General features: G+C 49.0%; 5 protein-coding genes across 5 annotated transcripts; 3 read left to right on the top strand and 2 right to left on the bottom strand.

Moving 5' to 3' along the window:
- Positions 1–39: 39 nt before the first annotated feature.
- On the top strand, positions 40–1,353 carry N7471_008694 (uncharacterized protein; the record flags this gene model as incomplete). Its single annotated transcript, XM_057281413.1, has 3 exons — positions 40–210; positions 270–972; positions 1,037–1,353. The coding sequence occupies 3 exons, from the start codon at positions 40–42 to the stop codon at positions 1,351–1,353; spliced, it is 1,191 nt and encodes a 396-aa protein (XP_057135673.1).
- A 350-nt stretch (positions 1,354–1,703) lies between these two features.
- Positions 1,704–3,530, top strand: N7471_008693 (cytochrome P450; the record flags this gene model as incomplete). The annotated part of the gene is made up of 7 exons (XM_057281412.1): positions 1,704–1,916; positions 2,055–2,250; positions 2,310–2,410; positions 2,463–2,771; positions 2,826–3,006; positions 3,059–3,263; positions 3,320–3,530. The coding sequence occupies 7 exons, from the start codon at positions 1,704–1,706 to the stop codon at positions 3,528–3,530; spliced, it is 1,416 nt and encodes a 471-aa protein (XP_057135672.1).
- Positions 3,531–4,045: 515 nt separating this feature from the next.
- N7471_008692 (uncharacterized protein) lies at positions 4,046–6,429 on the top strand (the record flags this gene model as incomplete). The annotated part of the gene is made up of 3 exons (XM_057281411.1): positions 4,046–4,895; positions 4,973–6,294; positions 6,355–6,429. 3 exons carry the CDS (start codon positions 4,046–4,048, stop codon positions 6,427–6,429), a joined length of 2,247 nt encoding a protein of 748 aa, XP_057135671.1.
- A 241-nt stretch (positions 6,430–6,670) lies between these two features.
- N7471_008691 (uncharacterized protein) lies at positions 6,671–8,527 on the bottom strand (the record flags this gene model as incomplete). Its single annotated transcript, XM_057281410.1, has 5 exons — positions 6,671–6,948; positions 7,009–7,110; positions 7,178–7,540; positions 7,591–7,726; positions 7,787–8,527. The coding sequence occupies 5 exons, from the start codon at positions 8,525–8,527 to the stop codon at positions 6,671–6,673; spliced, it is 1,620 nt and encodes a 539-aa protein (XP_057135670.1).
- Positions 8,528–9,125: 598 nt separating this feature from the next.
- N7471_008690 (uncharacterized protein) lies at positions 9,126–9,986 on the bottom strand (the record flags this gene model as incomplete). Its single annotated transcript, XM_057281409.1, has 1 exon — positions 9,126–9,986. One exon carries the CDS (start codon positions 9,984–9,986, stop codon positions 9,126–9,128), a length of 861 nt encoding a protein of 286 aa, XP_057135669.1.
- Between the last annotated feature and the right edge of the window lie 3,538 nt (positions 9,987–13,524).

Raw genomic sequence — 13,524 nt, 5'->3', positions numbered from 1 at the left:
CCACGCATTGCTTGAAATATCTTCCAAAGAACGTCAACGATGGCACCTTCAGACCTCGACACGCAAATAGATCAGCTTCGCCAAAATATTGCAACTTGGTCGGACTCTCAGAAGAATGTGCAGACACGGCGAGATCTGCGGGCGTCCGCCCTCGCACTGGCCGCATCGTTGAGCACTCCCGAAGATATCTTTGCTGATGCCTTTTACCAGGTAGAGATATCCACCTCTGTTGGTCCATGAGCGCGTTGCCGGGCTAATCACAATTCTAGCCGGCACTGGCAGTGGCCATTCTAGTGGCTATGGAGGCCCAATGGCTTCAATGCCTGTCTAATAACGCTGCCCCGCTGTCGGCATCCAAGCTGAGTGAGAAGACCAACTCGTCACGAGAGACCATTGTTCGATTCATGCGCGTTCTGAGTGCACACCGAGTTGTTGATGAGAATGGTCCGGAGGAGTTTGTCGCCAACAGCACTACCCACTGGCTGACAACGCCGGCGGCACTGGCCGGAGCACAGCACCTGTTTCCTCCAACTGCTGAAGCTTGTCTCCGGCTTCCAAGCTGGTTTGCGAAACGCAAGTTTGCCGAGCCAACATCCCTCGAAGACGGCCCCTTCTATGCCACTTTCCAGAAGACATTCTGGGACTCGCTGCGGGACGACCCAGCTAAACATGCGGCTTTCAGTCTGTCAATGGAAGGTGTCTACGAGGAGGATGTTATCAAGTCTGATGCCAGATTTATTGGGCAAAGCCTTCAGCGTGCCGGTGCACTCAATGACCCAGATCAGGTTCTCTTGGTCGATATTGGGGGTGGCACAGGGCATCTGCTGCGCACGTTTCGTGACATTCACAGTGGATTACCAGGAAAGCTCGTGCTGCAAGACCGTGCGAGCGTCATCCAGACGGCTGATCCAAAGGCGATCGCGGGCATTGATCTAATAGCTCACAACTTTTTCGACGCTCAACCAGTCAAACGTAAGTCTTGGTCCTGGACATTACCCTTCGGAGTAATAATACTGACATTTTCTCCGACTGACAGATGCAAAAGCATATTCGCTTCGACATGTTCTGCATGACTGGAGCGATGAAGATTGCAAGAAAATCCTTCGTAATGTGTGTTCGGCGATGCGAAACGGGTATTCGAGGCTCTACATCTTGGACATCGTGCTCCCCGAGCAGGGCTGCAGTGCACCCTCGTCACTGCAGGACATCATGCTTCTTGCAACTTTCTGTGGAAAGGAAAGAAGCAGGAAGCAATTTGATGAGCTGCTTGCGTCGGTGGGATTGCGAATAACGCAGGTCTTTGTGGCCGATCCATCGATGTCGGAGGGTATCATAGAAGCGGAGCTCATTTAAAATAGCAAATAGAACCTATAGATTATCTATCCATTCATTGGAGAATACCTAGGGAGTCAGTCAGATAAAATGTCATGTTGTATTTGATTAATATCTATGGAATCTTCCGCTCAATATCGTTTATGTACCCAGGTAGCACCAGTTGACTGCAGTCTCGCCGAGGCCACAATGGGCGGGAAGCGGGCCCCTCTGGCTCCTTTCTTCCACTCTGCGGTAAGAAATTAACAACCCAACTCATGTGCTTGGAACGCTTGTCTGGTTTCGGTGCCAAATATATATGACCCGAGCTTTCGTGTCTTTTTGCAACTCTTCTTTCTTTTTAATTCTCAATATTGGAACCACACAACACGATGTCGCTACCATACGACTCGCCCACCGTGTTTGTTTTGATCGACAAGATCGGTCTCTCGAGCGCTTGCCGCCCAAGCTCCTTATGCATCGCTACCATCGTTCTTTTTCTGGTGCAACGACTGTTTTCCTGGTGGAATCGGTACCGCAATGTGCCCATCTATGGCAAGGACGACAAGGACATGCGCAAAGCGCTCACTCAGGGATATGAAAAGGTAAAAGATCAAGCTTGCGTATGATCCCGTAACCCATTGATCTGAACAAATAAATACAGGGTGAACTCTTCGGTATTCCGACACCGCTCGGTCTGCATCTTTTCTCTCCCGCCCAAATTTATCGCCGAGCTCAATCAGTTCTCCGACGATGAGCTGAATCTGGAAGCACATTTTGCGCTGCATACGCTCGAGGGAACGACCAAGTTTTCGAAGACAGAGCCGCTATTTGCCCAGCTCACCCACAAGGGAATCAATCGAAATGCCCGGGAGACAGTCCAGATCCTGGAGCATGGGATTCGCGACCAGCTGGAGCAAACTATCGGATCCTGCAGCGGTAATTTCAATATTTACTGCTACGAACAAGGTATTGAGCTGATTTAAGTTTGAAAACAGAATGGACTTCGTTCAACGCATCCGATCTCATCAAGGAAATTGCAATGGCAGGATGTAATCTTGTGTCCCATGGCCCTGAATTGGGAGCCAACAGAACATGGGTGAGCGGAATAAAAGTACCAGGACGACAATCAGAAGCTGACATTCGTGCAGCTGTCTGAGGTAGAGGGATACCTCGATGATGCCATGTACGGCTTCGTTGATGTAATGAACTATCCCCAGTTCCTCCACCCAATACTGGCCTTGTTCAACACCAAGTTCAGGCGTCTCCCAGGTCGTCTCAGATACATCAAACAGACCCTTCAGCCAATCTTGGACGAATATCGCAAGTCCGAGAAGAAGCAGGTTGATGGAATACAGTGGGGGTGGGACCATGCCAACAAAGAGCAGCAGGACCTGGAATACCAGGCCCTCACGCACATCATTCTCTATTACTTCAACTCCATCTTCATTATGCCTACGGTATGCACCAAATCTTACACTAATGGAGTGTCGGATATACTTACGTTTCTTTAGCTCGTTGTCCTCTTCTACGACCTCATCTCTCATCCGGAATGCATCGAGCCTCTGCGAGAGGAGATCCGCCAAGTCTTTGGCGACGGTCCCCCGGCAGAGCTTACACCAAGCAAGCTTGATCGGCTTCTTAAGCTAGACAGTTTCCTCAAAGAGTCGCAGCGGGTTGCGACTCCAACTCTATGTATTTATTTTACAAAATCCAGTTACATGAACTATACAGCTAACCCATACAGATACAATGGGACGCATGGCCCAGAAGGAGGTGCGACTCAAGAGCGGCGCAGTTCTGCCGCCAGGTACGCCGCTGGGTGTGCCACTTTGGCCATTGGCGCACGACCCGGAGTTATGGGAAGAGCCTGATGTGTTTGATCCATGGCGACACGAGAAGTTAGGGAAGAAGGAGGGCAATCATATCGACAACCTCATGACGGCTGCGCGGTAAGCCATTCATCTTTCTTGACCACCCAATTCATATCTCCTAACAAGAACCACAGACCACGCTGGCTCCTCTGGGGCCGCGGGCGCCACGCTTGCCCAGGCCGCTTCTTTGTCGTTCACGTCATCAAGATCACCACCGTGATGATCCTCTCCCGATACGACATGCAATTCGCAGACGGAGTTGCGCCGGTTGGGGAGTACATTGGGTCGGGCTACATGCCGGATCCGACCGCAAAGATCCAGCTTCGGTCGACAGCAGCGCCATGATGGGTTTGTCTATTCTGAATTCTGAGATCCCGCGTGGCCCACTGATACAACGCCACCCGATCATCACCGAGATAAAGCAATTAGAAGACTGCACGGAGCGGAGTAATGTGTTTTTCTTTGATACATCCCACAGAGAAAGTGATACATGATATATGGCGCACGCCACGGATTCTTCATCCTTGAATATTAGCGTAAATTGATGCAGCTACATTCCAAATTCCAAGGTTCTGCTGTAAGGTGGAGCATGTGGATCCCGAACCAAGATACCTAGAGATCGGCATTGACATCTGTGCATTGGGATCTTGGAACCGAAATAGTCCGATACCGTCGTGCGATATATTTCGTACTGAAAACTCGTATTCAATACTATACTGGGTACGGAACATTGTAGTATCTATCAATGTAAAGCCGTACAATACTCCCGTCTCGAGTGCACGTTTTTTATACCGTTCATTAAGTCATATTATATTTCCTCAACGCATTCAATTGTCCTCGTCGCAGGGACGCACTTCATCATGAAAGGCCTGCGACTCGATCATGAGTTCAAGGCAGCCAATCGCCGAACCAGTCGTTCACGTGTGATGTTGTTTACTGCCCTGCTTGTCATTTCCATCACCGTCATCCGAGCTATTCCACTACCCACCTTCGAGAATATTCTCGACATCAAGCAATACTTGCCCGCACCCTGCGTCAATTGGCGCTCGCTCTCGGCAACCAGCACACCGAAATTGCCTTATGACCAGCTTCGCGACATCTTGCTGAACACCCCCGACGGCAACAAGGCGCGCGAGTGGAGCAGTTACTACACCACCGAATCGCATCTTCCTGGTCAAGGCCACGACCAAGCCGTTTGGACAAAGGAGCGATGGGACGAGTTCGGGCTGCCGGAGAACAACATCATCTCGCATGACGTGATCGTACCGGAACCGCGTGGGCAGCGGCTTGTGCTCCAGGGATCTGCGGGCGAAGTCTTATACGAGGCTGCGCTGGTCGAGGACCAAAGCCTGGTTGGCAGGCAGAACGATAGCGGCAAAAAGCCGTTTATTTCGGCTTTTCATGGCTTCTCGGCGCCTGGGAATGTCTCCGCCCAGTATGTCTTTGCGAACTTCGGCACAAAAGAGGATTTTGGAGACTTGGTCGCCGCGGACGTCCCGCTGCAAGGGAAGATCGCCATTATCAAATATGGCCGTATCGGTCGTGGTGAGCAAGTCCTCAATGCGCAGGCGATGGACATGGCCGCCGTGATTTTGTATAATGATCCTCAGCAGGACGGAGGCATCACTGAGGCGAATGGGTACAAGCCGTTTCCTGAGGGCCCGGCGCGCGCACTCACGAGTGTCGAGCGAGGCAGCGTCGGCAATATCGGTATGGTCCCTTACGCTCTTTTGGCTTTTTAAAACACATCAACATATCAACTGATGGTTGGCTAATTTTGTGTATAGAATACAGCGCGGACGGCAACAGCCCCGTTTTAAAAGCCCCCACGATTCCGTCACTCCCCATCTCCTACTCCGATGCGATCCCTATCCTCAGGGCTCTCAATGGGCATGGTCCATCTGCTGATGATTTCAATTCGCGCTGGCATGGCGGTGCGCTCGGTTACAAAGGTGTTAATTACAATACTGGCCCGTCACCGCCCGAGCTCACGCTGCGTCTATACAACCACCTGGAATACGTCAGGCGCAAGGTGTACAACGTGATTGCGTCCGTCAAGGGGACTCTCATAGACGATGAAGTGATCATTCTCGGTAACCACCGCGATGCATGGGGCGGTGGAGCGGGTGATGGGAACAGCGGCTCCAGCGCACTGAACGAAGTTGCCCGCGCATTTGGTGCGGCAGTGAAACGGGGATGGCGGCCTCTTCGGTCAATCGTCCTTGCGAGCTGGGAAGGAGAAGAATTCGGGCAGCTGGGCTCCAAGGAATGGCTTAATGAGAACCTCTCATGGCTGGACCCGACGGCAGTAGCCTATCTCAACGTTGTCATGGCTGGAAGTGGCAGCTTGTTCCACGTGAAGGCGAGCCCACTATTGTACCAGGCCATGTTAAGTGCCACTGGTGAGATACCATTTCCTAATCAGACCACTCCCGGACAGACCATTTTGGATGTCTGGGGCGGAAATATTCTGGCCGGTGCCCCGAGCGATGCAATGCGATTCCTCGACACTGGGTGTATCGCTGCCATGGATTTTGGTTTCTCGCCGGCTCCCGGAGAACCTGTTTTACATTATCATTCCCAATTCGACAGTGTAGACTGGATGGATCGGTTTGGCGACCCGGATTGGGAATACCACGCCACCACAGCAAAGCTCTGGGCACTGCTCGCTTCATCTTTGATCGAGACGCCAGTGCTGAATCTGAGCGTGTCCGATTATGCCGACGTGTTGATCAAAGCCCTGCACACTGTGGAAACTGAAATTCTTTCGAGCCCAGCGGTAAATTTCGATTTAACTCCTCTTTTCAGTGAAGTTGAGCGCTTGCGGCATTCTGCTGTTGAATTCGATGCCCACGCAGCCACCGTCAGAAATCTTGTTTCCCAATCGGCCAAGGAAACTGAATATGACCAATACCCATCTTTCGCAGAAATGCGCGCAATCAACAAGATCTATTTGGGATTTGAGCGGATGTTCAAGTATGAACCTGGGTTGGAAGGCCAACCATGGATGAAACATGTTGTTTTCTCACCCTCGGCATGGTATAACGACGGGAATATGTTCCCCGGATTGACAAGCAGCCTTCGGTCTGAGGATCTGGTTGGAGCAAAGGTATTTCCTACATCAATGATGCCAGTCCAGTCATTCATTTGTTAACATTATTTTGATTAGAAATGGCGAGGTATTATTCAAGACCGCATTTCAAATGCGACAGATCTCTTGCAGTCGGGCCGGCCCGAGTACTGAACTGTTAAGTAAGTAGCCTTGTTCTGAACAGCACTTGATATCCGGAACTCTTTAAACAACGCCGTGAAATTATCAATGTCCAACCAGATAATATAGATGTAGATGAATCCAATTGTTACTCCACATATACAATATTTCAACCCTCAATTGTATCGCCAAACCTCTTCGTGATCTGTATCCTTGATATGCCCAATGTCAGACCTGACCTCCCTGTAGGACAATGTCAGCCCGACTTCAGGAATCACTCAGCATCACTCTCTTGCTGTTCGGGCTTCCGATCTAGGCCATAATCGCGCAGACAGAGCGTTGCCAGAAATAGAACCACGGTTAATACCCCATAAGACACAAACACGGCATTTATCCCCCCCACATACACATCCAAAATCATGCTCTTTTCCTCTGCTGACAGGTTGGTTTCTGAGAGATTAAAGGCAGATGAAGCTATATGCGAGATCATTTCCGGACTGAAATGACCCTTGAGGCCAGCGTGAAGATAGTTGTTCAGTATTGCACCAGACACTACGTCCTTGTTAGACCAAAAAAAATAGTTGATCCTGTATATAAATCTAGATAACTCACCTGTAATCCCAATGGTTCCACCCATATCCCGAATGAAATTGCGCAGACCGGTGATTACCGCCCGATCGACGTTGTCAGAACCGGCAAGAAGGCCGACCATAACTGTAATATGTCAGTAATCAAAATTCATGAATGAGAACCCTAGAAGCGGAACAACAGAATAACTAACCTGGTTGCAAAGCACACCCGACGCCGATACCTTCGAAGATCCCCGCAACAAAAAAGAGAGAGAATGGGGTCGTTTGTCCATAGGTCGATTTAACAATGGCGCCAATCGCCCACAGTGCAGCTCCGGAGCTGATGATGGGCTTGTAGCAGCCGGCCAGAGACATAACTACACCACTCAACCCGGAGGTTGCACCATGTGCAATCACCATAGGCAAGATAAATGACCCAGCCGTGGACGGGTTCAGGCGGCGCACTGTTTGAAAATATAGAGGGAGGTAGAATAGATTGCCCCAGTACACCCAGCCAATAGGGATATTCATAGCCAGGAGAATATTAGTAGAGCGGTTGTATTGAAATAGGCGCACTGGGACCAAATTAGATTCGTCAAAGTATGCGTCGCTTAGTAGTACGTACTCGGTAGAATAGGCAGCTTTACCAGTCGCCATTCAATAAAAATAAAGGCCCCAAGAAGTATAACGCCAGATACTAGCATACCGATGATAATCGGCGACGTCCATTCTATAACGGATCCTCCCTGGGAAATAGGGATCTGTGGGTATATCACGTCAGTCTCCCATCATAGGATATACAAAACACTCTATATACTAACCAAAATGAGTATAACGGCTGTCATGCTTATTCCAATTCCACCCCAGTCCAACATCCTGACTTTCGTTCCGATGTCGTCTGCGGCCGATGATCCGGGCAGAACTAGAGCCAGTAAGCCCGCAGCAATAACCGCCAAAGGGCAGATAAACCAAAATGCCCATCTCCAAGAAGCCTTTTCTGTCAAAAGACCACCGACGACTGGACCGAGCCCGTTACCCAACGCGACTGCCACACCCAGGATGCCGAAATAGTAGCCTCGCTGGTCCAGCCGGGTGATATCGGAGATGGTTATCTGAACCAGCGCATTTAAAGCCCCAGCCCCTAACCCACTGAAGGCTCGCGTGGCATAGAGTTGCCCGGTAGTCTGAGAGCATCCCGACAGGAAGTTTCCCAAGCCCATTAGCAATAGCGCAGTAATCAGGCATGTTTTGCGGCCGAATATATCCGATAGACGACCGTTGATCAGCTGGATGCTGGTGCTGGCTGTGAGAAAACTTGTGCCAATCCAGGAAATCGAGGAGCCTGCATTAAGGGCGGCTGCGATGGACGGTAGTGTTGTTGATACGGAAGTCTGGTCGATGAAAGAGGTGAAGTGGACCAGGGCCAAGGCGGGAAAAATGACGAGAAGTCTCTTGCGGGGGACAATTTTTGACTGTCGGTCTTGGAATCCTTCTGCGATCAGAGGGGTTATCTCTGTTGCGCGCAATTCATTTTGTGCCGGCATATCTGCGTCTGCGATCATGCACGCTGTCTATCCGGCAAGGAAATTCGGTGATCAGTGAGCTTGATCACTTTCAATTTAAGTGGGGTAGCTTGGTTTCCTGTATGGCTGGTATGGATCCCCTTGAATCTTCAGGCTGAAGCAAGCTGATCTGGACATGATCGAGTCCGGCTGGTGGGAATAGATTCCTCCATGACAAATTTCAAGCCCCCGAATCTGACCCGATCTAGTGAAGATCGCCCGAGAAATGCCGTTCTGCATGAACCAAATATCTCCATATGGTCGTTTTAATCGGGATTGACCAATATGCACGGGAAAGGGGCAATCGCGAGGCGATAGTAGTAGGCTTACGATCGAGTAGCTTTACGCTGTACTTACTAGTGTATTTCTATGGTAATTCTTTCTGATGTTTTAAGCTGCCGTCAACTGGATACAAGAGCTCCAGTGATGGGTTTTTGTTTTATCATCGGGTTGAATCAATATGTATGCTATGCTATGATTACACCCCGCTTGTGATAGGATGATGTCCCGCCTGCAATGAATGATCCTGCTTGATGATACAAGTATAACAAACGAGCCGATGTACATCTAAAAATGAGCAAAATATTGCGGTGACGCATCAGTGCATTGTGGTCAAAGGAGCAGAGCCAAATGGCTGGGCATCCCAGCGCACCCTTCGCAGGTGTCGTTTTGGATCCTTCACCACGTTCCGGGCATGCAGCCATTGCCGATTATCAACGATAATAAGAGAGCCTCGAGGCATGCTCTCGGGAGTGAGATGCAGGATCTCCGCCTCTATCGCGGGTCCGGTTAAGATGTCCTTCAGCTCGGCAAGCGCAGACGCCGCCGCCTCCGTGAGCGGCGTAAAGATGTCCTCCCGAAAGCGCAGTATCCACTCGCCGTCATCAACGGATAAGATACTCCCGACTATCTGGCGGTCATTCTTGGCTTTGATGAACTCAGGTGGTACGTTGATGCTGAACTCGGGCTGGGAGAGCGCTGACCGGGATGATCCAGACAAATGTGCAAGAAGTTTCTCAACTTTCAGGATCGAAAGCGTACCACCACCACAGCAATCTGGTTGGAGCACTTGAAGGCCAAAATATCGCGGAGGCGATGACTCGTAGCTGCAGTCCGTATGCCAAGGGAAGTGGTTTGCTGTTTCTGACCGTGCTTGGTACAGGGCCTCGGGGGATTTAACCATGGGTCGAATGTCCCAAAACCAGCCACGGGTGGCACTGTGATTGATTGGGAGACCGTGTCCATGGTGCTGATTGAGGTTCAAGATTATTTGCTCGAGATAGCGGCAGTCGTCATCCTCGAAGCCGAGCTTGATTTTAACGACGGCTGCGCTTTTCAGATGCGCCTGAATGGTGTTAAAATGGTCATCTTGCTGCGAACAGTCCACGCTGCGAGCTTCTAGCACGGGAACGTCCTCGAAATGAGGCGAATCCTTGCAAAGGCTGCCAACACGGGACATCTGGAGATACTTCAACTGTTGATATCGGCTTCGATCCGTATGCCAGTCTCTGAACTTCGAAGGCAATGTGTATATAGAAGAAATTGTATAACTGAATAACAATGGCGGTCAGAACTACTGACATGCCAGACTTGTTCAGGAAGTGCCTTGTCCGGACAGCTTACGTATCATTCAATACAGCAGGTAGAACCGAGTATGGAGAATACAGAGTAACAGTCCCCATACCCTCAGTGGGGACGCTTGTACATACAACATAAAAACAGTTCGTGATGTAGCCAAACCCACAGGCCCATTGCCCAACCAAAAAAGGCCCCTTGTACAAACATCTTTGTGAATCAATATCGCCGATCGAGACAGGTCAACTGCTTCCCTTCTCCACTCACTGCGCGGATTTCGCGTGGCTGACTGGCTGTTTTCAACTCTTTGTCACCAAAACAGTGAATGTAATGGAAGGAAAATGAAATGTGGATCGTCGAAAGTGGACAAGAGCATTAGCTTGGTAAAGTTTACGAAATACAACTACCGTATACTAAATAACGAAATAACATACAGAGTTTCGAGCTAGTTACAATACGTCATTTACCAATACAACTGATACAGAATTGTAACAACCAACTTGAGGTGGCTAGTCCCAATAGGATCAAATTTTGGAAGGTCTGTGAGGGTCATCCCCAAAGTACATAACGCAAGGAATCACGGAGCGTTTTTTACTTTCATTACGCCCAAACGACCTTAGGACGGTATTTTTCATATTCGGAGTATATTTGCTTTGGTCCTTTCACGCGATGGGAGGTGTCGAGCGGGGGAACCGAGGGCAAAATCTTAGTTAGAGCCATGATAGCACGGGTGGCCAGCTCTGGGTGTTGGGCCGCACGGGTTGAATGCAATAGCTAGTTGCCTGCAATTTCTTGATTTAGGTACCTTTTGATAAAAGATAAAATGTGACCTGGTACTCTCCGCTGGAGCCTATGATGGTTGGTTTCACTTAATCTTTGCGGGTCTGTGAATTTCGCAAAGAAATCCAAGGTCCATTTACTGTCTCGTTCCTGTCGCCTGTATACGTCTTGATTGCATGATATACGAACTATACGGGGGAACATAAGGACCAGGATCAGAGGGCACAACAAAGTGGCATAATAGAGGCGGAAAGGGAAAGAAGCTGGGCAGTGGAGAGAAGACCTATTAAGGCAATGGAGGGCACATGACCATGGAAATCGTCGAAATACATGAGGCGGATTTTGTGAGTCCCCCGGTATACCAGCCTATATTGCAAAGTGAGTTTGGAATTGGTAGCTCAAAGAATAGCTTATAGGCCATTGAGGTGCGACGCCAGTGATCGAAGGGAACTGTCTTGCCGTCGTCCATAACCGGAGCGTCGGGCAACTTGGTGCTTTTCTTGCTAGAAGAGTTGGTCGAAGTGGTTGACGGAAGGTCCACTGACGTTGAGCGACGGGGCTGTCGCAAAAGTGAATCGCCATCAAGTTTCAGCTGTCAGTTTTCTTAAGCAAGTCCTTCGTACTCGTCTTCGGTGATATCAGGCCGTTCCCCTAAAACCTGCAATTAGTCTTGTTGTGATATGAGGTAGTTGCTGCTCAGGAACGAAGTCGCAACATCGGAAATAATTCCTGCCCATCTATACGAAGTCCAAGTTGTATATATAGCCTCTTGGATCCCCTCAGAAAATAACAATTCAAGCTTCCTTTTTAATTTATAACAGGTTATGAGCCCGGGTGTAACCACTCGGGTGCTGTCTCTACTCACACCGAGAAACGTTGTCTACCTTGAAGATATATTTACCCCGCTCCCTCAAACATCATATCGACTCTCGTCTATAACTCCCCTGACCGAGCCGTCACGGCCATCGAGCCTTTGATAGGAAGCGACAATTACGCTACCTAGAAGCGTCTCATGGCTTCTTACCTAAAAGCTAGGCAAGTCTGGGAGCAGAGGTACCGCTCTAGCGGGAGACCGCCTCCACTGGGTGTGGCTATTGCCCGCCTATTGTACTTGTAGAATTTAGGAATTAGTAATATCATTACCTCTTGTTACATGTTCTTTCAATCGGCTAGAGCAGTATTTTCACCTATTTCCAGTGGAGAGTTCATCCTCCTATAGCTCGCGGGGAACCCTCGGCCATCTGGAAGCGCGACCCAGTCAGTCTGCAGGAGGTTTCGCCCACGGGAGGTGTGGGACAGATTTCGGTCTGTCAGGAGTCAACCACGATGCCGGCGGTATAATTAGTTATTACCATATTTGCTATCGTCGAAACTGTTGGATAGGGAGAAGTAGGCGTCGCCACTATTTTAATTTCTAGTCTAGTCTATTCTGTATTGTAGCCAGTAGTCTTCCCTAAAGCACAGTCAGTAAATGATTGATTCATCCTACATTCACTCATTAACATCTATCTTCAATAGGCAAAGCCACAGTCATCATCAGGCTTACGACTGATGGTCTGTCCAGGGGGGTCATTTTCAATTCATTAAATCTGTTATGCATTGTAACAAGTCAATGTAACCATTTATTACTTGAATCATGTCATTGAAGATCCTATTTTCTTAATTAAAGTGTAAGTAAAGATATGAATTGGTGGGCTTTCACCGGAAATGCATGTTATTAATGTTATTAAAATGCGGGCACCCGGCAGATCCCGCGGACCTCTGGAGCCATGATTCAACATTGAGTCAACTATAGGAATTGTATCTCGTAAAATACTAGTCTAAGGGAGGGAGGAGGAAGGCAGAAGGTTGATGCTCTATGGTGATATCAGTCCAAGTCAAGATCTAGTCAATTCTAGACTACTGGTCGCGAAACTTTTGAGTGACGGTTGCAGCCGTTTTACGTTATTCGACCTTGGTTAGAATCAGCCCTAACCGGCCTTGCCCGGCATTAAATTTGGCGGTGGAAAATTATACTTCCTCTTTATCCATTCCTTGGTTCCGTACTCTTTCCTTTCCACTATCGATTACCTTAATGAAACTGATAGAAACCTCAAGGTCTCAAGAGAGGGTAAACTGATGATTGCGGACTCTTCCGGCCAGTTTAGATCCTGCATGTCATACGCATATGTATTATCTAGTTCTAATTCACGATTTTGGGTACATGACTTCATTGTTGGCTGAGTCTAGAATTGAGTCTATTGGTGACAACATCATTACCAAAAAACGCTGTTAGATTAGGCCCAGAGTTCAAAACAAAGAAATCTCAATTGACATCACCATTCGACTAAGCGTGTCAACCTTGATTATAAATTGCTCTACAAGAAACTGAGATAGTCGCAGTGTGGCTGGGAAAGGAGCGTCGACATGCGTCGGCTTGTTAGTTAAACCAGCATTGGTGAATCGTGGGCGTGACGTGCCATCACCATCCGACCCAGCCCATTAATTTGACATTTGACATAAGATCTCCCCACGACCCACGCATTGTCCCTATTTTCGCCCAAGCAACAAACCAACTTATCCATGGTAGCGCTCACAACTACGCTATGGGTTTTAGGCTGGCGGCAAGCCGTATAGAATTCACATTCCCCGTGGGCTCCTCA

The sequence above is a fragment of the Penicillium samsonianum genome, assembly GCF_028829775.1.
Source record: "Penicillium samsonianum strain IBT 33392 chromosome Unknown utg000004l_segment0_segment0, whole genome shotgun sequence".
Lineage (NCBI taxonomy): Eukaryota > Fungi > Ascomycota > Eurotiomycetes > Eurotiales > Aspergillaceae > Penicillium > Penicillium samsonianum.
This window is presented reverse-complemented; position numbering and strand designations above follow the sequence as displayed.